Source organism: Aptenodytes patagonicus, chromosome 3 (assembly GCF_965638725.1).
Source record: "Aptenodytes patagonicus chromosome 3, bAptPat1.pri.cur, whole genome shotgun sequence".
Classification (NCBI taxonomy): domain Eukaryota; kingdom Metazoa; phylum Chordata; class Aves; order Sphenisciformes; family Spheniscidae; genus Aptenodytes; species Aptenodytes patagonicus.
The window spans coordinates 84253038-84276012 of NC_134951.1; the positions used below are offsets into that span (position 1 = coordinate 84253038).

At 41.9% G+C, this 22975-nt stretch overlaps 1 protein-coding gene across 2 annotated transcripts; it reads right to left on the reverse strand.

Annotated features, from left to right (window-relative positions):
• Positions 1 to 185: 185 nt before the first annotated feature.
• GNPAT (glyceronephosphate O-acyltransferase) lies at positions 186 to 22975 on the reverse strand. Of its 2 annotated transcripts, none has more exons than XM_076334053.1 (16): positions 22727 to 22975; positions 19064 to 19255; positions 16434 to 16610; positions 15431 to 15560; positions 12713 to 12840; positions 12182 to 12257; positions 11433 to 11584; positions 11212 to 11342; positions 10247 to 10470; positions 7495 to 7740; positions 6692 to 6771; positions 3636 to 3776; positions 2623 to 2722; positions 2436 to 2529; positions 1158 to 1219; positions 186 to 855 (listed from the first exon to the last, which is right to left on the reverse strand). In XM_076334053.1, exons 1-16 carry the CDS (start codon positions 22973 to 22975, stop codon positions 812 to 814), a joined length of 2226 nt encoding a protein of 741 aa, XP_076190168.1. In that variant the 3' UTR covers positions 186 to 811. The 2 variants fall into 2 exon arrangements, with proteins under 2 accessions (XP_076190168.1, XP_076190169.1); XM_076334054.1 differs by having other exon boundaries at positions 19064 to 19252; positions 22727 to 22812.

The following is a 22975-nucleotide window of genomic DNA, read 5'->3' on the forward strand; positions in this document are numbered from 1 at the left end:
CCGCGGCGGGCGGGGCAACCGCCCCGCGCCGCTTTCCCCCGCCTGCCTCCGCTTCGGTTTTCTAACGGAGCGGAGGCGGGAAGGGCGGAAGGCGCTCCCTGACGGGCGAGGGCTGAGCTCTGCCGCCTGAACGGACACCGCAGGCATCGGGGAGGGGAGGGGGCGGGGGGGAGGAGAGAACAGACGCGGTAAGGACGCTCCTTTAATTCAATTTTTAAATATAACGTTCTTGAAGTAATTAAAATAATGCCAAGTTGCCTAAAAACCAAAACAAAATAAACCCCCAAAACAAAACCCGACACAATTAGCATTTCTGGTTATTGCCCAAGATTTGATTTGTGCTCTTTGTTCATAAGGGCTTTATCTTACATTTAGTCAGCCAGCAACGTATTTTTCTAAATATTAATTTTAACAGCGAGTATTTTAATTCCCGGTTACATTTTCACATCCATGAAATATTTGAAACCAATCACATTCCTTGTTACAAGTCTAGAAAAATGTATTTAAGTAGCCATTACTGTGCACATCTCTTTAAATATTTTTCCAAAAAGAAAAAAAAAAAAAAGACAATGTTTAATCTGTTTTAAAAAACAAAACACAGTGAGGATACAAATACAACTCCAACCCTCGGCGGCAACGGTTCCTAAGTGGTAACGGAGAGCTGCCCCGCTGAAGAACACCTCTCCGCCTCCCCCGCGCGCAGGCTGGCTGGGCAAGAGGGGAACCTGGCCCGCTCCCATCCCTGCTCCGGCTGGGTGGTGGTCGGTGTTCTCAGCAGGCGCTTACATCCAGTCACAGCATCAGGAACCACTTACAGTCGTGCAGCCACAGGTTTCTGTACAGATATCCTAGCGTCTAACGGGGGGGAAAAAGTAAACACATCATCAAAATGCTGTAAATACCACTCCATTAAACTACTTTTTGCTTTATTTTCCTTGGTCACTGGGTTGCAGCACAGTATTTCAAATAAAGAAGGGAGATTCAAAGCTGCAGTCAACACCAGAAAAAGTATTGTAAAAAAAAAAAATATCATTAGGATTTTCATACAGATGAATCTAAGGAACTACTAGGGAAAAAACACTACATCTAACATGTGCATTGTCCAAAGTAATTTTTAACTTGAGAAGCTCTCTTCAAATTAATTAAAGAACACTTACCAAACATGTCCAGGATTTTATTAACAGCCTCTTGATTTACACTGTAAGTGAATCCATTGGACCTACAGTTAAAAGAAAAAAAAACCCTGTTTCTTCAGTGAATATTTCTTATTCCAGTCATTTCTATACAAATAATCTGAATTATGAAACATTTTCATAATTACATCATATTTTTCATCCTACCAGCATACATATTAATTTTAAGGACATGGCAGACTTCTAAGCAGATTGTACTCAAGGACAGCTACGGTTTCTTTATCCTTCCTCTTGTTCACAGTCCCCATGTCTCTCTCTTTCCTTGATTTTTATTAGGGCCAACTGCAGGAAGAGAACGTTTGTTTGTTTTCAATCAGATAATTTTCAAGACTATCTCTCTGAAACTGAACTACATCTTCAGCTGATGTCAAATTCTGTTGCACTCAATTGATTTACTCCTTTTACTTGAAAGGGGAATTTAGCTATAATCTATTTAGCACAGTGACATGGCAGGGGACGTAACAAAACAGTACTTTGTGCACTTTCCAAGAGCACTACAAACCTTAACCAATTCGTTTCCTAAACAGAGGCATAAGAAAATAGCTCAGGGTCATCAGCTGCCAACTACGTTCCGTGAAACACTCAAGACAATGTGGGGACTTGTATCAGGGACTTCCATGTTTATACTTTTAAATACAGTAAGAAGCACCACACACAAATTAATCTGATGACAGGAAATGCATGTCACTGTATTTTTGTATAACAATAGCTGGTTTTTAATCTTAGGCTTATAAACCATGAACCGTGTTAAAAGACTTTAATGACTGAGCTTTCAGTTACATCGCTTTGAGATGTTAGTGCTGAACCCCCCCCCCAAATTAGTAGTATTCCTGATTATTGCTTACATTGCCTGATGAGGCTTACTGGAACACATAGAGTAACTCTTCTATTAAAAATAAGCAGGACTGTTCTCTTCGCTTATCAAAGCCTTGGGAGAAACTTTGAAAACCAAAAGGTAAAGGGTGTCAGAAGCAGCCTACTAGCGAGCTAATGAATTTTGTTGCTGAGTCCCACAGGAGTGTTTTCACTATGGGGGGGTGCCATTCTGCTTCTACAACGTGTGCAGAAAGGAACTACCTGGGTCTTCACCATGACTCAGGTAAATCCAATCAACCTTCAGTTGACTGGTGCTCAGGCAGTTGGGGTTCTGCTGTTCTGCTTAATACTAATAGCTCAGTCATTAGGAATTGCCAGTAAGACCACACGCTGACTTCTATACACCAAAAAGCCGATGTTACTTACATTTTCTTCTTCTTCACTGCACCTAGTTGCACAAGAGCTGCTAAGGCATTTTTCTGCATGTCAGAAGACAGCGCTTCATAACACTGTGTACTCCCTACAGAGAAAGCAGAAACACAATTAAAAGTTTTATCACTGTCCATTAACAGGCTACACTTGTAAAATCGTATTGCATAACGGCTGTACACACCCTTCTCAAGAAGTTGAAAAACAAAGTTGCGGACTCCAGGTACAAACTGCTTCTCGGTAAAGGCTTCTTTTGTTTCCTTTAAGAGGTATCTGAAAATTAACTAACATTTAAAAAAAAAATTAGCGCTTCTTTCCTTTTGATTGTTATGGATTATAAACAGATGTGTCCTCATAAGTAATACTGTTACACTTTGAAAAGCGCAGGAGAGGAACTCAAAAGATATCGTTACATAGAGCATCTGAAGTTTTTATCACTGTTTAACAGGCGTGAGAATCCTAATATTAAAATAAGATTCAGTATTACTATAATAGTTACCTTAGACATTAATTTAACAGTCCTGTTCTCACAATCAAAAACAGTATAATTTTTTTAAAGCGATACCTGTTTTACAGATGGGAAAAACTGGGCAAATCAGTACAGTTCAGCCCAAGTCATAGACCAGATCATTAACAGATTCCACTAGGTTCAAACGTCTACAGCCCCACCAATCTTATGCTGACATACCTGAGATTTTAGCCTCCTGTTTTTGTATACATTGCTTGTTACAGGAATGTAAGTGTTTAGTCTTATTAGAACCTTGGAAAACCAAAAGAATTTAAAGAGATATGGATGCAGTTAATGACTCCCAAAAAAGCTATCAGATATGAGATGCATACTCATTTCTGCACCTGGCAGAACAACCCACGTAAAATGAATTAAGCAAGAGCTCCTTGTAAGAAAGAGCAATGAACCTGGTACCAGCACACTCCCTGTGAAGCTTATAAACCTACAACAGGCCGTCACATTACAAGGTAGTTAGTGCTTTAGTCAATTGGAAAAGTCTGAGCCAAAAGCTGAAATCAGGACGCTGGGGAGAGGGTGGTGTTTAAGATATTTATTACTGTTATTTCTCAACTCTTGCACTTCCCAGCCATGAAAACAGTCACTATTTATAATGCAGAAGTATCACAGCTCTCCTAGTTTCCCTACAAAGCACAGGAGAAAAAAAGATAATTTTCTGAAGAACAACATACCTGATAACCTTCCACAAAAGGTCTGAACATGGCTGACAAGAAAGATACTATAACACTTCCTTTGTCAGTAGGGTAGATTTCCTGTTGACTTGTTTGAATGGCATCACATTTTGTGAGTAGAAAACATCCTTCCTCAAAATCCTGGGAGAGAGAAGCGTAACTGAAATTTTAACATCTACAGTAAGCGCAGATACCTTTCCCCACAAAATCAACAACAAAAACCACGCAACAGGACAACCACTTCCATTTCTGAACTCAGTTCTCAAGAGACTCGAACCAAAATTTTCCTATATACCAGAAATACCCTTATAAAAAGGCAGTGGGAATATGTTCTTAAACACAGCAGTGTCTCGATGCACAACAGGCCTAGGAGCAAAGAAAGTGGCTGTGGCTGCTATTGTAACAACCAGACTGAGCTCCCTCAAGATTTTGTCAGAATAGGGTTCAGGTTGTCTGGTTTAGGGTTTTTTCCCTGTGGGTGGGTTTGTTTTTTTTTAATTTATTTGTTTTTAAAGTCAGGGTTTGCCTTTATCTCATGTCCACTGTTTGCGATAAATGATAACATAGTTCACTGACCTGCCCTCTACAAAAGAGGCAACACAATGGCCAAAAGTTACAAATTATGGAAATGTCAATGACAAAACCATTTTACTGCCAATATCGGCATAAGGGGGAGGGGATACAGGACACACAGACAGAGAACACGAGGGGATGGGACACAGACACATGGACGACTAGAGGGGTGGGTTGCTAAGAGATCCCTTAACATTATAGCAACTCTTTCATTTGACTCCAGTAAAGTCAGTTGCCTTACTGTTCCCTGCTTGGTTTTGGTACTTAAAAAAAGCTGGAAGAGGCAACAATTGCTAACGATGGAAACATAACATAACAGTGCCAATCAGCCTTTAAAAAAAAGCCCAATTCTCTTCTATATAAAAATCTATGAGATTTTAATATAGTCGCAAGTCTTGAATATTCTTACAAAAATGATACTTCTCTACGCAGGAAAGATCACAAATATCACCATCAGGTATTTGGCCTTAGCACTGATAAAAATCACATTTAATCAGTTTTAAATCCAAATAAAAACTACACGTGGACTTACCCATTTATATTGGGTATGATGTTGAACCAGTTTTTTTACCGATAAACTTCTGCTCACCTGCATTTCAAGCTGGCTGGACTAGAGCCAGCTCCGACCCAGCAGGATGTGTACAAACCGACACAGCAAGTCCTGCAGCGAGCAAAGTGCTGCCCGCAGTTTTCACAGCTTGCCTGTGCCCAGCTGTGTTAGGGGAGCAGGCAGACATACTGAGCCCTGTAATAAGGCAGTATGCAGGAACAATACTGGCTTTGTCTGAGTAATGGTTGTGCAGGGCCGGGGGTGAAATGAGGGGAAACAGAAATTGGCTGCAGAACTTTAAATCAGGCTTTACTACAAGCACTTCCCTCATAGTGCTCGCGAGGTGCTATCTGAATCTACACGAGATAAATGCCAGTAATAAAAAGCTGAAAGGGCTCCACCATGAACCATCAAAATATTAAAAAAAAAAGTTTACTAATGCAGAGGAACATCGAAACCTTCAGAGTTCAAGGTATAAGAGGAACATTAGCCACTGTATAAACACTACAGAGTAGATACCGCCATGCTGTGCAGTCAAGGAGAGGTGGGTACAGAGGTGTGCTTTAACAGATGAGGCACTGGGTGTTGGCACAGTCTGCTGGTAGCCCTGCCATCACAGACCACACACATGGAGCTACACAAAACAACGGATCACAGCTGCACTAGAAGGAGTATAATCAACCAGAGGACAATAGGTACTTAAATTTAGAATTGCATACTCTATTTGTCAAAGATAACAAGGGCATACAATGGTTGATCATTAATTGGTATAATACCTATAGTTTAACTTTCTGAAAGAGCAGCAGTGCCCCTCTGCTACACAGTCTGCAAGAGCTTTTAGGAAAAATTATCCTGGCGTACCCTCAGTGAGAATTCCCATTTTGTTTCTGCGCTGACAGAACATACCCACTCTGTGACAGAATTCAATTAAATCTACTTAACACTTTTTTCTTCACAGCCTAAGGTCTCTTTCATAACTGCAGAGCAAGAGGACAGTATTTACACGTCATTTAAAAGACTACTTTACATATATTTTTATATCCGTGCTGGAAGACTGGTAGCTTTATGCAAAAAAGCCAAACTTCTGCTACAGTTCATTTTAATAGTTCAGAATTGGGCAATTTCAGGACTTTAAGTTTTTTACTGGGGGGGGTGGAGGGGTGAAGATTGCATATGCAACCTTGTGGATTCAGACAATGTTTTGGAACTAACCAAATGACCCCCTTTTAAGTTCCCCCTCCCACTTACAGATCAAGTTGCTGTCACTGTAGGTGTTTATCACAAAGCACTTGTTTGGCAGAGCCCTGAAATCAGATGCTATTTTAGTTGGCTGCGTTACTGACTGTCCTGGTTTTGGCTGGGAGAGAGTTAATTTCCTTCCTAGTAGCTGGTACAGTGCTGTGTTTTGGATTTAGGATGAGAACAATGTTGATAACATACCGATGGTTTAGTTGTTGCTAAGTAGTGCTTACACTAGTCAAGGACTTTTCAGCTTCCCATGCTCTACCAACGGAGAAGGCTGGAGGTGCACAAGGAGCTGGGAGGAGGCACAGCCAGGACAGCTGACCCAAACTGGCCACAGGGACATTCCATACCATGTGACATCATGCTCAGTATATAAACTGAGGGAAAGCTGGCCAGGGGGCCGCTGCTCAGGGACTGGCTGGGCATCGGTCGGCGCATGGTGAGCAATTACGTTGTGCATCACTTGCTTTGTATATTCTTATTCTTATTATTATGACTTTATTCTATTTCAATTATTAAACTGTTTTTATCTCAATGCACGAGTTTTCTCACTTTTACTCTTCTAATTCTCTTCCCCATCCCAGCAGGGGGGAGGGGAGTGAGCGAGCGGCTGTGTGGTGCTCAGTTGCCAACTGAGGTTAAACCACGACACTGACTATCAGTACTTTTGTATAAAGGATGTTTTTACCTTCAATGAAATGCCAGGAAAGAAGATGAACTCATCAGAAAAAACATCTCTCAAGAAGCTGAAGCAGCTATAGACTTCCTCTGAAAAAAAATATTGTAAAGTACTGTTGTTTAAAAACATAATTTAAAACATGCAAGTGAAAAGCCATTTACTCCTTATTTTAGAGAGAGTACCTACTTCAAAAAAAAATTTGGACTTGACATTAAAAGCATACATACATATACAGCTGAAACCACCACAACAGAACAGCAAGTACTCAAAGCACTTGATTCAATTGCTACCAAAAGGAAAGAGGAGGGGGGTTGTAGCTTCTCAGAACGTGCATTAAATAGCACATAATCAGATGCTGCACAAAACTGAGGTCTGTATTCTGAACAGTTTCTTTAAGAGCCAAGTACTGGAAAGCACTGAAATACTTCGGAAACAGTAGTGGGAAGAGAAGAAAGACTGAGAACTGGCTGCACTGTATGCAAGTGTGAGCTGTGTGTAATTTGTAACCTAAAAAGCCGGCCTGCTGAACACCAACAAAATAAGACACTTAGGAACTGGGCTCAGCTCATCTTAACCCTGCCCTCTCAGCAGAATATACCTGCTTTCAAAAGTATCAAAAGGTAAACAAACAAAAAAGGCAAGCAAAATACCTCCATCCCCTCCCAACATGTCCACCTTATGCCATAGGACCTTATCCAGGGTATAACGATCTCGGAGAGCTCCCACTAGCAGTCGCAGGAACCTTGTGCTCCTCTCACAGCTGACAGCACAAGGAGCAAAGCCAGCGGGCCCTCAGAGCTACCCAAACGCACCTTTTCTGAAGCTGCGTGTCATCTGCAAGGCAACTGCCACCAGAGATGGACGCACAAACACGTTCAGCAGCTGGTTTCTGTAGGTGGCACACATGAGGACGGCCAGAGCGCGCTTAAAGACGATTTCCCCTACGGCTCCATCTTCCACTCCTTTGTCATTTAGGACCACATGGCCATCAACCAGGCGAGCAATGTTGGAATGCAGGGTGAGGCCAGACACGACTGCTTTTTTGGCACACAGGTTATCTAGCAGGAAAACGCAACACTCAGGAAGAAGCAAAAGGGAACATAACTCTACTGAAAGAGCCTAAAATGCACCAGTATTTAATTTCTATCACTGAAGACCAATTATTACACCAAACATTCAGTTAGAGAGATGTTCTAAAATAATCCATACCAGGAACTGGCAGCCTAGGCATAGTATGAGATGGAGAGAACAAAGTTCATACATTTCTGTAATTAAAGTACTTTAAATTCTTCCACTTCCTAACAATGACAAATACTTCCTTTGTCTCTGGAACAAGCATTCTGAGCCCCCAAATAAAAGAGGATAGATCTCTCTGACGGTTACATTCATCAGTAAGGAAACGCAGACCATACTTTTGCTTAGGCATTTCTGACACTACGAGTTTTGAATCAGATGCACAAGTCTTTATAATGTTTTTCCTCAACTCTCATATACAAGGAAAGCCTCATCCCAAATTAAGTTTAAGGAAATCCTAATGTAAGTATCATTACATAATATACCTGCTCAAAGAGAAACCAGACTATACTTAAAGCCAAATCTCTTCTTGTTTTGTAAGACAACCCTTTTAAAATGCCTAAAGCAAGGAAGCATGTGGTTTTGGGGGTTTTTTTAAACAACAAAGTTCTTCAAAGGCAGGCATGAATTTCACAAACCTGTGGGCTTTGATCAAGCTTTTCTGTCAGTGTGACACACCGCAAACTTTATTCAGATAAAGAGCAGCATCAAGTCTTGAAAATACACTCACTTTTTTAGAATACCTACACTTTAAACACTACCAAAACATTCCCTGCCATCAAATGTGAACTCTCTGGCAAGCAAGGAAAGAAGCAATAAACACTTCTTACTGAACACTAAAATACACTTTACATGTTCACAGCACCACAAGCATATCAAATCAATATAGCCTCTGACAGAAAAAAAAAAATCATATTCTTTCCCCTTAACTTAGATTTCACGTGGAATCTCCTTGCCTCTTATTTGCTCCTTCAGCCTTCTTTGTTCCAGTTTGCTAAAGCTCCCAAGTTTCTCAATGCAATAAGAAGCAGAAGCCTGAGCAAGTCATTTTGCAGTTCCTGTTTTTAATATAAAATTTCTAACGGCCAAGCAAATATTGTGCCTGTAACAACCAAACAGCATGACAAAGGCAGAAACAACTAGCTGTTTGGAGACAGAAGAATGGACAGGGTACATGTAGTTGCTGACTTGGTGACATCACCAAATTAGCCTTTAAAATATATTTATTCTTTCAAATTACTGACAATCCAAAACAAAACAACAAACCCTGTTTCTACGCAACTGATGCCTGGAGCAGGGCCAGCACACTCCAACAAAACCTGCTCAGCTGTTGTCATTCCTCTATTTCATTACCATGCCTATTTTGCTATTCTCTGACTACATCACAACTCTACTAAAGCAAAAGCTTATTCATTGTTGCTAAGAAAATAAACAAAATAAATAAGCAAACCCAAATGTGGTATGTTTTTCAGTTTACTGTGCAGTACGATTCTAAATGATGTTTAAATACTGCCATGAAATTCTTCCTTTTACCAGTCTGGCAGGAGCAGACCTTGTCTGCATTCACTGCAGTGCAGATCCCTGAAAGGAGAAGTGGTTTTCTTCCAGAAATGACGGAGTTCTGTTATAACTGTAGCCTGCTCCTATTTCTTTAATGCAGTACTGAGAGGGATCCTTGATTATACACGTGACTACAAAAGCAAAGATCCATGATTCAAGCCTACCTACAGTGAAAAGGTGAATGTACTTGCATTACACATTATTTTTCTTTGCTAGCTTTACCACTTATGTCCTGAGGCTCTAAAATTAATTACCTGTGTCACCTTGGCTCACAGAGAGAAGTTTAAAACAACTGTTCAGAAAGTTTGGAAGGAGAATCAACCTTTCAGCAGCCAATATATACATTATATATATAAAAAAGAGTGTGTGTGTAGAAATATATAAATAAAACCACCAAAGAAGCCTTCTCCCCAAAAGTCATCACTGTTCCTGGGGGTAAAGTGAAATTTAGAAATAAATAGATAACTTACAATTTTTATTTTCTCTCACCCGTTTGTTTCCGCTGGTTCTTTGCCACAGTAACAACTTATACTATAGTCCATATCAAGCAATAAACATAGCATTACACCAAGTTAACTGCTGCAGATCAGGTAATTGCCTGTGACTTACATAAGGTTCAGAAAGACAGACACTAGGCAAATCTCAGTACTTTAATACAAGTACCTCATAATTTCCCCCTCATTCCACACTTCAGGATATAACAGTAAAAGATCTGTTCTGCTTCCACCTAACTGTTTTTCAAAGTATTATCTTCTACAGGCTAAGTCAAAACCTATCAAGTTTTACCATCATTTTTAGCATATCCTAAAATCCATTTACAACTCTGAGGAAAACATTCTGTAAAGTTGTCACCATACACTGCTTCCAGAGAAATATCATTTATCCTTCATAAGCAACAAAAGGAATAGAAGTAACACTTTCTCTGCATACCAGGCCATTCAATGAATCCTCCACAAGTCTGTGTTAAGCCTTTAAGCCACAGGGTCTTTTCTATTAGAAGTTCAAAATCCATGGCTGGCAAATTCTGGAGCAGGACAGCAGCAGCTAGCACCCATGGGCTCAAAACCATGTTTTCTATTTGCAGGAGCTCCATTTTATAAGCTACGTCACTGACAAATTCTTGGATATCCTCAGATGGCTTTTGGGGAAGATGCCTGAAAAGAACAATGCAGTTCAAGGTAAAGAGCTCCAAAAACTGGAATATATATCACACCCTTCCTTTTTCTTCTGTGTTGCTCCCAGATCCGTAACTACTTTATAGCACCTAACATCTGCACCTAACATTCTATCTATGTGCTATGTAGCACAGAAGTACAGAGCAAAACATCAGTAGCTTCACGACAGTATGTGCTATGTAGCACAGAAGTACAGAGCAAAACATCAGTAGCTTCACGACAGTATTTGAAACACAGATCTCTCTATTGATGCTGTACACTTGCTATCTTAAAAAAAAATTCAAAAGCATTACGTTTTATATAACAAATTGCAAAAGCCACCCAATCCAGTCATAGCTACAGCTCCCTGGCACATGATCACATAACAGTTTGCAGTAATAAAGCAAGAAGGGATAGAAAGGCGGCATTTTTAAGTGGCAAAACCACTGAATTTTCAGAAAACAGAGCTTTGCTTGGCTCGTGCATCATCATTAATTTTTAAAATGGCATCTTCCCGACACAGTACAAAGCTATGCAAGTAACAACCTGTTTCAGAAACACCCAATCACAAGCATGATAAGCCTCTGCTCAGACAAAACAGGTTCAGCGGTCTAAATAGTCAGGTGGAGGGGAGATGAGAGAAGTTGAAAACAAAGTACAAGAGAACATCTTAATTATTTTTCATAGGTGAGAACTAAACAAATGCTTTTCCTGTGCATACACCATGGAAAGATGTGGTACCTGGGAACCAAATTGTATGGGCACCGATTGATTCTCCCAGATGCCAAGGTTCTAAGTGATACCGGCTGGCCAACGTAGATGTGTATGGTACCAAAATTGTCACTGAGGATTCTTCTGGCTTTTAACAACCCCTAAGAAAATAGGAAGAGCAAAACTCACATTTTGGTGCTACAGGGTGTGTAGACACCCACCTATGTTCTGTTCTTAAGGAATTTACATACAGATGTAGATTCTTTGGGCTTTGGGACTCCTAGGAGTTCATAAGCATAGAGAGATTCTTCCAATATCCTCTCATAGCTGATGCTAATGGGAACAAGGTACGTGTCAAAGACTTCACATTTAAAAAATGGTTCCATCACAATGCTGAGAAGACCTGCAAATTGAAAAAAAAAGAAAAAAGTGAATCACCTGTCTTTTTCAAGGAGGGACAAGCAACTGCCATTTAACTTTGAAAAAGGTGTCTTCGAATTTTAGAAACTGCTAATACGTGCGCACTGTGCTTATGCTTCTGCTTGCTTGAAGAGAGAACAAGACATCGCCCAAGCTTTAAAACAGAAGGTAAACGTAAGCAATGCGTTTGGACAACTATTTGTACTCTTTTCAGCAGCACTGATCTGCGCTCGCACAGCATCTTCCTTCTAAAGATTCCCCATTGCTTTTACAGTTAGCTTACAATATTTCTCTGCTGGTAAGGGCACGCCTATTTTCTAGAAAGAAAATGGGGAAGAGTTATGCAATTAATTACACAATGGGGCAAAGGGAGAGAAAGCAGCAGTGTGCAAGAGACGTGTATTGCTGTTCTTTGTATGGCCTTGGAACTCTAACCATAGTGTTTTCCACTACTCTGACAGACCTCACCAATTTCCCACCACTTTAACATCCCTTGCTGCCTGAAGAACTTAACGAAGCACATAGGCACTAATGAAAACACTAATAATCGTAAAAAGTTCCAAGTTTTCAACAAACCTACCAAACTTTGGAGTCAGAGTCTTGGCGGTGCGGCTTCTAGTCCCTTCGAGAAAAAATTCAATTGGGGCATAGCCACTCTTCAAAAGCAAAACAAAAAAAAAAGCTGGTCAGAAAAATAAAAACATTTCTTCTTTACTGCCCACAAATAGTTTTAAGTATTTAAAATGTAAGTAATTTTTTTTTAATGGAAGCCATGCGTGTCGAACTTCAGTCATCTCTAAGCCTATATTCATCAATTGTATTTGCCACACCATATAGTTAAATTAACAAAAATATTGTGTCAGTCATGAGATACGGGCACATGATCCAAAGCAACTGATGAGCAGCATTTTATTTACCACCTACTGCTGAACTGTAATAACAGAGTGCGTGCATGCTCTTCACCTACAGCAATTCTGAGGTAAAACGCATTTAATCAGATCACGGTGAAGACTTTCAATCACGTAGCTATAACATCATGCATATTTCACACGAATCGTTCCAACAGAGTATTTCTTAAGCATACATATTGAGAGTTCAGTAATTTATTTACCCGTAACATCGTTTTTACATATTCAGCAAACACTGCCCAGTAGAGTCTGTTCCCACCGAAAGAACGTCGCATAAAAAAGGCACCTGCCCTTCGTAGCAGCTCACCAACTATTTTCATTCCTAGGAAATCTGAAAAACAATCAAACAAAAAACAAAACCACACACACAAAACTTATTGATTAGTATCAGCCAGCAGAATCAAACACTTTCTCTAATACACTGATTCAATTACCAGAATAAAGATGATCTCTCTCAAGGATTCTGTTGTTGCAAATACCTTTATTTGCTTTCAGATTGTCTAGCAAGACTTATGTAGGCATGAATGGCATATTATAATACGCTTTCAATTTTTTTTTGTAAGCAGCATTCACTCAGAGCAATTTATTTTCATAATTCAGATGGCCAGATTTCAACCATAATAAAGACTAAGTTTTTGAAGTACACTGTCTCACTCATCTTCAGAAAGATCAGTCACCACTGAATGTATCCTAGAAGACACTAGAGATTAACTGACTAATTACACTATATTATACCATTTATGATCCTGACTCATTCCTTTGGGAGGGGTACACCAAACCAGCTAAAATTTTTTATAGTTTTCTAGTTTTAAGCAATGACGGTCCACACTTAACTTGTCAAAACCAGGAAACACTTAATGTTAACAAATTTCTTAGGGAAGCATTTAAAACAAGTCCACACAGCAACTGGCCATGTGCCGCTTCAACCTCCTTGCCACCTCAATCCATGAAACACTCGAGAACAGATATTCACCCAGTAAACTCACATTTCCAGCTGCAACGCTGACAATGACTGCCTTGGAGATGTCATATAATATGTCACACATACGCATGTATGTGAGATAGATAGATACCTCTCTCTAAGAAAAAATAGGTAAAAAGAAATTGGCTACAGGACTCTGGGCAGCAATAGCAGCTGTCAGAGCTTCCCATGTGCAGAGGTCCATCTTTTTCCTTTACTCTCCTACTCCCCTCCCTCTCTCACCACAACACAGACGCTATCCCCTCCCTTACTTCCACCCTCCTGCCGCATACTCAACCCCCCAACCAGGATGCTGGCTGCATGCCCAACGCGTCTCCCCACCACACACTGCCACCCCACAAACTGGGACTGAAACTTTTCACGTACCTCAAGCCCACGCCACCTCACCAGCTCTGTGCCTCTAATCTGACTTGCTCCCAAGACCTGAGACAGAAACACGATCCCAGCACCAGCCAAATTCCCGCTAATGTTCTCTGTGAGCATGTACTCTGGCGTTGCTGGCAACTGTTTACCTTCCCTTAGCTAATCCCCTACATACAGATCTATCTGTATGCTACTTGAAGCCAAGCAGTAACTAACAAAGCAGAGGCACTTGCCACCTATATCAGGACAGTGTCCCTCCACTCAGCACAACTACCACTTTGAGCGTGAGTTTGTAAACCCCATCTTGTGAACATCTAACACAATATGCAGTAAATACAACTACAACCATAGAGAACTGTGTTTTCTCCAGAGGAGTTTAAAATAATACACACATGCAGCAGTATAATCAAGCTGAAGAACTTTGACTCCAAAACACTTTAAAAAAAATTAATCACTAAACAAATCCCTCTAAGCTAAACTAATAGTATCTTAAGATACAGTTTTGAGGCCCAAAACTCAAAGAGGGTCTAATCCAAAAGTCAGCAAAGGATTACACCGATACCTATGACAGCATGTGAGCAGATTCTGAACAATACGCGACAGGTAAGCAGCTGCAACACCTTGATCAAGGCAGCTACGAGACATCAACTTCTGAATTCACCAGAATCTAGCCTGCATCACCCAGAGGCAAGATTCCACTAACTCGAAGACCAGCAGAATTTCGTCTTCCCTAGCAAGCACATTCTCCCAGCTTCTGCTGATTTTCTACTGGTCTTCCTAACCTCTTGATTGGAAAAGTAAGACTACAGTAGAGTAGGTTCCCAGACCTTTGCTAGCTTGCCTGTGCACATTACAGCACTGCACCAGACCTGTGGTTGTCGTCTGCCTGCTTAGAAGACCTGGTTGATACCCAAGACTTCCAAGATCAGGTTTCTCAGGTAAGTGCTGCCAGAGTCCGGATTTTCAAAAAGCACATTAACTCAGAAAATATTTACCGTTAAAGTCTTCAAGAATTGTTTCCTGCAAATATACTGGCTTCATCTGCTTTAGAATTATGTCCAAAATCGTGACTTCTGATGTGAAATTTCGTTTCCCAGCCAGCTCTGCTCTCAGCACTTCACATAACGGAGTTCTGCCAATGCCTCAAGGGAACCAGTTGCATCAGCAACAAGCACGAGGTGGCTGGCACTTCGTATCTGGCTACTATGACTGCACTTAAAACTGTATAAAGTGTCACAAAAGGTTCTGCATACACAGTAGCTCTTTGGCAAGTTTTCACCTGTTCCCAGGCAAAAAAAAAGCAATATAGAAGTCTTCTTCACAACACCCATCTTTGCCCCAGCCTTGGGTCTACAGATGGGGTACTTCTGGGCAAACTTGCTATGAAAAAATTCACTTTTTATTGGACTCAGCGCCAATGAGCAGCTTTCAGATGCTGTAAGCATTTCACCCAAGGAGGTTTTAACAAGACCTATTTGGAACAGAAGTTAAACACAGCTACTTATAGTAGCAGCTACAAGACCCCTTGCTACCGATTCTCTGAATCCTGAAAACATTGTTAAAAGAACATACTTGCCTATTCCTGCAGCAATGACAGGCAAAGCCAAGTCATACGTATATAGCAAATAAGACAGCATCAAAAAGTCTACGTAGCTTCGGTGACTGGGCAGCAGTACAACTGGATGCTCCTGAATGGCGTGTTGCAACTAAAAAAAAAAAAAAAAACAGCATAAACAATATTGTTCCAATATTTACAGACTGACTGTTGAAATTTGCAAATACAGACCTTCACAAGGCTTAAGGCAAACAGAAGCCGATTTGTTTGACAGTGGTTTCTCTGTCCACATACTCTATACCTTTTTCAGCATGGAACCATAGGAAATTTGGAGCAGTAGTTTCCAGGCTAGCAACCTGTGGTTCACAAGCATCACAGGACTCAAAAGCCAGGGCCACCACATTATGTGATAGTCTAATTCAAATCCCTTTTGATGGGGATGGGAAACCCAAGAGGGGCTGTAAGGGCTGACATTGCTGTCTTCCAGGGAATGCACTGCACCCTCCAGAACAGCAGCATCCTGCAATGAAACAGGGGGACAACAGCTCCCCAGGGAACTGGGGCAAACTTAAAGCATCTCCTGCCTCAGAAGGTGCACAATGTTTCACCACTCTTAGCTGTATGAAGGTTTTGCAGAACAGCCAACCCACTCAGCCACATAACATTAGGTTTTCACCCCCAATTCAGCTAAATGCATTATTAAATTGATAGTATCAGATAGAAAAACTCTCTCAGTGGCTGATCTAACAGAATCACTGACACATGACTGCAAGTATTCCTTACCATAGGAAGCATTTGGAAAATGTGCAAAAAGTCCTGCTGACAGTTTGCCTCTAAAATACTTACATACCATCTGTCTTTCCCCCCCCACTTATTAAGAAATGCAGTAATAAACACAAGTGCAGTCTTTTTTTTCCAAAGGGTATTTTTCATATTTGTCACTTGGAGCAAAGATTAGAGTCTTTGTCCAAGTGACCTGTATGAAAACACTGTAACTTCCCCCCCCCCACACACCAGTACTTACTCTCTGCATTCCTTCTTCATTCACACAAACTCTCTGGAAAAGCCGTTTAAATATTTTGCTCAGAGTAAAGGCAAAAAATCTGACAGCTCCTAATTGCATACTGTGGCCCATCTCATCCAGGATTTCCGTGGCTTCTTCTTGAATAATATCAGGTGATTCTCCCATCTCTTTTGCTAACTAAAGAGAAACAAAACAAACAAAATAGCGGTCAGATGTTGTTCCCTTCTCCTTGCCCATGCACCATTCTATGTGCCACAACAATTATGGCAGAACTACTGCAACAGTCAGCAAGATTTTATTTTATGTGATAGGCATGCATCTAATCACACAGAACCTGTTCAGTGTCAGCCAACAAAAGAAAGCCAAGTTAAAGCTGTTCAAAATCAAGAATGAGCTTAGATGTCAATGGCATGGGGGAGGGTGTGCAACAATTTCCCCCCCCCCAAATGCAGCATCTGAATGTTTTAACCTGTAGCATCTTCAGAGGAGATTTAAGTTCGAAGAACAGTTCCTATATTATTGGTCTGAAGAAGGCTGTGCACAATTTTCTTTCACTAGTAAAATGAAACCTATGTTTGCAGAGATATTCACAACATCAATCTTTGAAGTGCATTTGGGTTAGATTTTAAGACTTGGCTGAAGAACCTCAGCCCTATCACGCTTGAATTTCTTTGTAATGTATTACTTTGGCAATGGCTAGCTGAAATGCATACAAAGCACTGTCTCTACGAACTCTGCATATCAATGATCTTTTTTCTGTTGCTATGCACATTCCCTTTTGAAGTTTCTTAAAACAGACTTGAATAATGGTCGTCCCTCCTATCTAATACTTTGAATCTAGAAATATTTCATTGAAAAGTTAGTCTTTTACTGTTATGGAATGAGGAACATGCCTTTTACTGAACACGGAGGAGGAAAGAGGAGGAATGGCAGAAGAAAAAGCCTCTAAAAAAGCACGGCTGTTTAGAGGCCAGCACTGCATACCTATTATTTCTATTTTGTGACATATGAGAAAACCCATCTCCTCCAATCTACCTCCATATGTGACCTTACTATCATATCTACTGGTTCAACTGTGTTTTAATAAAGGCATTATCCTTCATCCTGCGTATTTCCACATGTAGCTATAACTGATTATTTTAACCAGTTAAAGGAGCCAAAAACTGCTTCCATTTGAGCTTGAGAAAAATCAATCTCTCTTAGGAAGCGAAAAAATTATTCTCATTCTTCACTAGGGGAAGAGATACTGTTCTAATTCACCGGTAAAAGGCTTACCACACAGTTGATCCTGTGTGAATTAAGTGCACATCCACTATAGAGCTAAGCACTTACTCCCCCAAAATCAGGAATCAAAAAACCAGACTAGTCACATATAGCAAGCTAAAACAAACAAATGCACTTAATTTCACATACTGAACGTTAGTAACCTCAGCAATTTGTCACAAGAACAAATTCTAGTACACCCGTGTAAACTCTGCCCAGACAGCAGGCACACTAATCGCAGACTGTTGGGCATATTGCCCAAGATAGTCCCAGTCAGATACTTTCAGTAATCTCTAGCGCAAAGCTGATAACTAGGTTGCAATGGCAGGACTACTAACCCCCTTCAACCACTTGACACTAGCCGAGAAAACATCCATCAAAATCAATTTCCATCAAAAAAGCAGCACTTCAGAAGAAAACATCACACAAATGTCTTTCTGTCAAATCCTCTGTAAAATATTTTCTTTCAGTAAATGTTTTAGTGTTTCTAAAGTTGAAAGATTCAATTTTTTTTTATTTCATACTACTTTGCAATTCACAATGGCAACAGAACTGCTTTGTAGGACATGGTTTAGTTTGTCACATCGTAACAAGTTTTGATATAGGTAACATTGACCATTTTAAAAAAAAAAAAAAATTATGATAGCCACTCACTCAGGACTAACGAAAACTTCTTATATACTTCTGTTGGCCTGGAATTATTTTTCTTGAACACTGAAAATAGCTACTCTGCTAACTAACACACACTCTTATTTCAGCCATTTCAACACAATGTAAAATATCAGCCAGTTTGAATACAAAATATTTCATTCATTACAAAGTGGTAGCTGCCCTTCATGTTAAAACAAAAATACGGTTACATCTTAGACAGTGTTTCTAAGTCAAAGAATTCTCTGTGAAATGTAACTCTCATTTTAGGGAATGTAGCATTTATGACCGATTAATAAATACATCACTAGCCTATGAAATTCCTACAAGACATCCACAAAGTACAAAAATGTCTACTAAAAAGGAGAGTGCTTATGTCTTTCACAATGCTGCTCTGTGGCGAGGACAGTGGAGGAGAGGGAAAAAAAAAAAGTCAAGCACATTGGATAAGTTAGAGGGTGAAGTGTCGTACGTGCAAAATCAAAACACTATTTCATGAACGAGCTATCTAACAGCTTTAGTGGCAACTCTGTGGTAAATCAGTATTTGTTTTTCCTGCCAAAAGACTATGGCTCTCAAGTTACTGATTTTTTGGACCATCTTTCAGACTACAGCTATCGTGTTTGACAAGGTCAGTAATAATCTTTTTTTCCCTGCTGCTACACAAAGTTTGGCTGCGTTCAGTCTACCTGGTCTTACAGCTCAGTGTCCAGCCTCACCTGCTTGATAACATATTGAACTTGCTCTGACTGGAGAACAGCACTTTTAATAGCGTTTGGCTTGCAAGGTGAAAGTCCTTTGTAGATCACAGGAGTATAACATTTCATCGCGTATCTCAAGTCGCTGGACAATCGTCTTTCCTCCAAGATATCTTCAAACTCATCTCTTTTCTTTGACGTGAGCTCTTTCTGCTGGGAACATACAAATAATGAGACACTGTCTCGAGCCATTCAGTGGTCTGCTTGGCTACAGTACCAAAATAACAGCGTGCAACACTTTTGCAATGTTTGGGGGTTTTTTAGCTTTCTACAGTGTCTGCATTCTACATTCTGAGTGCATGAACAAGTGTTACCTGCTTGGAACAATGCCGCAAACAGAAAGAAACAAAAAAGAAAAGAAAAAAACCCAAACACCAACAAAAAACCTCAACCCTTTCCAACTGCAAACATCCCTAAATCACCCTATGCCACATTACTTAATTTTGCCCAACAGGAAGAAGCTGAGAGAACACCTGGGCTTTGAAAGCTAAAGTGCCTTGCCTCCAGCCTCTCCATGATTAATAGGTATTAACTAAAACACCTTTGATTCCAACTCTTGCAGCTGCATGAAGACAATGCCATGAATGACATTATAAAAACACAGTCATCAACACACAAAAATAATCCCTGCTACTTTAAGTTGCATCTGGGACCTTGGTGGTTTGCGCTGGCTTTTATCAAGCTTGGACACAGGGTACGTAAAACGCAGCCAGGCAGGAACAAACCAAAAAAACACCTTATCAGCCACGTGAAGATCAAAACGCAATATGGTGCGCATGTAGGTAAAAAGAGAGCACAGCCTCTGAGTAACCAACACCACTGCTAAGCAGGAAAACAAACAGTACATCAAGAACTAATCGTGGATCTGTCCTGCTGAAGAAATCTCAGTGACAAAACTCTTCCCCTTGATTCAGTAGGCATCCTCTGTGCTGGAGAGAGATGTCTCCTATTATCTCCTATATAATAACCACAGTCTGTATGAGTGACCCCTCAATCTTTCCAAAACCGACATTGTATTTCTCTAAACTTCAAAACAGCAGCACTAGCCACCAGACAAGCAAGGCAACTGGAGCAAGCCTCTGTGAAACACAAATATAAAAGTATTGGTTATGATCAAGCACATTTATTAGAAGATGCTAAAATAAAATGCTTATGTCTTCCCTTACAGCACCACTTGAAGTGTAGCACAGGCCACATTTTCATTCATTCTGCCTCCTCTCCCTATATACAACCTGTGCAGAACCAGTCTGACAATGAAGGATAAAACATGTTGTTTCATGGGCTCTTACAGTGACCTTTTCCAGTGTCCAGAGGAAAGCCTGGCCAGCAAACAGCCGGGAGAACACCAAGGAACAGATAAGCAAAATGCCCAGCAGTGGCAGCTGGCTTTTCAACCTTGGGAGAGGGAGTCAGGTTTCACTGCCAGCTGACCACAGCCACATCAGCAACACTATCAAAAACAGCTGACATTTAAAGTAAATAGAGGGCAAACATTTCGTTCCTGTCCATTCATCAACACAAGATCATTTGGCAAAACAAAACAAAAAATCCCAAATCAGGAATAGCTCCACTGAAGAACCACAAAAAAATCCTTCAAAGCCTCAACTGTATCAAAATCCAATTTCATTTTATCAGAGAACACAAATCCTACTATAATGTTTGACCTTCTCATTCTTTTCCCCACACAGTATAGTCAAATTTGGATACCATCCTTCTACTACAGTAGCATTTGGTAGATCGTGTAACGCCTCTCCACTATCATAGTTTAGAGAATTGTCCCACAGTAACTGCAGAACTGAGTCTCCAGGGACTCTTAAAACAATCCTATACAGAGTATTAAACCCAGGCCCATATTAATTTAAAACTTTCAGGGTTTTTTCGCCTGTATGGTTTAGCATTACAGTTTTCAGTCTGTCTTCTTCCACAGCTTTCAACCAGTTGGTGTTTTGTAAGAGCCAAGTAAGCTAAGAACTATTAAGACGACTGGAAATAGTTTGTTAGCCATCTGTTGCCATTGACACCTTATATCAACCCCCTTGATTAAAAATAAAACAGAAAAAAACCCAACCTTATCCCCTGTAACAGCAAAAAAGATAGCTCAGAGTAGCATCAGAAAATATTAGTTGGCTCTAAGTATACACCTACTTAGATCAGTACGTGACAAGTCATCGCTCAGAAACTCTAACTTTTATTTCAATTACCAAAGTTTAAATCCTGCAACGTGCAACTACACGAAACCCAGACAAAGAAACCCAGCACTCAGCTCGGGTATCATCAGCCACATCAGCAGTCACCGCGCTGCTACAGCCGTTCCCCAACACGGCTCTGGTGAGCGGAGTTTTGCAAAGGCCACAGCCAATTGAAGTCACCCCTCTGCCACTGGTCCTCATTTCACGTTTCCAGATTTGACGTGCAACTGATTTCTCTCCATGGCAATAGGTATCTTCACGCCCTGTCTTGAAGTAGCGCTGAGGGAGCCAAAACACACACACTTCACCAACCACTAAAGAGGAGAAACGCTGCTTTTACACATTACAGCCAAGCTGTTGTTCCAGCTTCAGCTGCCGACTGGTAGAGAACGCATTTAGAAAATACGCTGTTGGAAACTTTGACATCAGCCAATTCAGTTATGTGCACGGTTACTGTGACGTTGGTAAAGCACAAAAGCAAAACAGCAGGAGCCTGGAACTCCTCTGCTTCCATGTAACCTCCGAAAGCAATAAAACAGGAGCACTCATGATGTGCTTGGGATACCAGCACGCAGCCAAGGAGACACAGAAGTTTGGGAATCTCTGCCGAAACCAGGCACTGTTTCCCCAGCCCCCTCCTCTAAACCCAAGTAGAAAGGGGAGTTTAGCACCCCACACCCAAATCTCCGTGTCTGAGGCTGGCATAGGAGCTGCAGGGAAAAAACAAGGTCAATGATGTCATTTCCACCAGGTAACGTGGGAAAACCCACTTCAGCCACTCCATCCCTGTAACAATTTTCTAGCGCTGAATTTGTCATCGTTGGTGGGTTTCTGTCCCACACGACAGCCGTGGGGCTGCCCTGCGACGCGCCCCGTGCTCGGACGCCTGCCGCCCCAGCCAGCCTCTCCGCCAGGCCTGGTTGCAGGGCTGTTGAACAAAACCTCTCTAAAGAGGAGCCCGAGCCCCTCCCGACCTTTCTCAAGCCGGCTGGTGTTTCACAGCATGTCTGAGGGGAGAAGTGGCGCTTGGGATCAGGCGCTTTGGCTGTCGCGACTGACACGACAGGTACTGGGGAAGCAGGCGGGTAGGAGAAGCGGATTTGGGCCCGCAGCAGCTGGGGGAGGTGAACTTGGGAGGGGAAACGTCCGGCTCCCGCTTGTCCACGACCTGCCGCCGCAATGCCGCCGCCGCCTGCCCCCGCCGCAGAAGTTGTGCGCGGCACACCCGCGCCCAGCAGAGGCTCCAGAAACCTCCCTCCGGAGCGCGGCCCCCGTTTCCCCCGGGCCCCAAACTGGGGGGAAGAGGGGTCGCGCCAAGCGCCGTCACTCCGCTTCAGAGTGAACGGCACAGACGCGGCGCGGGGCCGAGGCGGGCAGCCCCCTTCCCCCACGGCACCGCGCCCCATTGCCCCCGTCCCCCCCCCCCGCCGCCTACCGAGTACATGGGCGCCCCTCGCCGCGCCCGCCCGGGGTCCGCTGCTGCCGCCGCTGCCGCCGCCATGGTCCTGCGAGCTCCGCCGCGCCGCCCCGCGCCCCGTTCGCCCGCCCTACCCCGTCGCGGTGGCCTCACGCCCGCCGCCGCCTCCCGCGGCGCCCATGGCCCCGCGCCGCCCCGGCTCGGCCGCCCGGCGCGCTGCGGCGGGCGCGGGGGAGGGCGGGGGGACCGCGCGATGGGCGGCGCCAT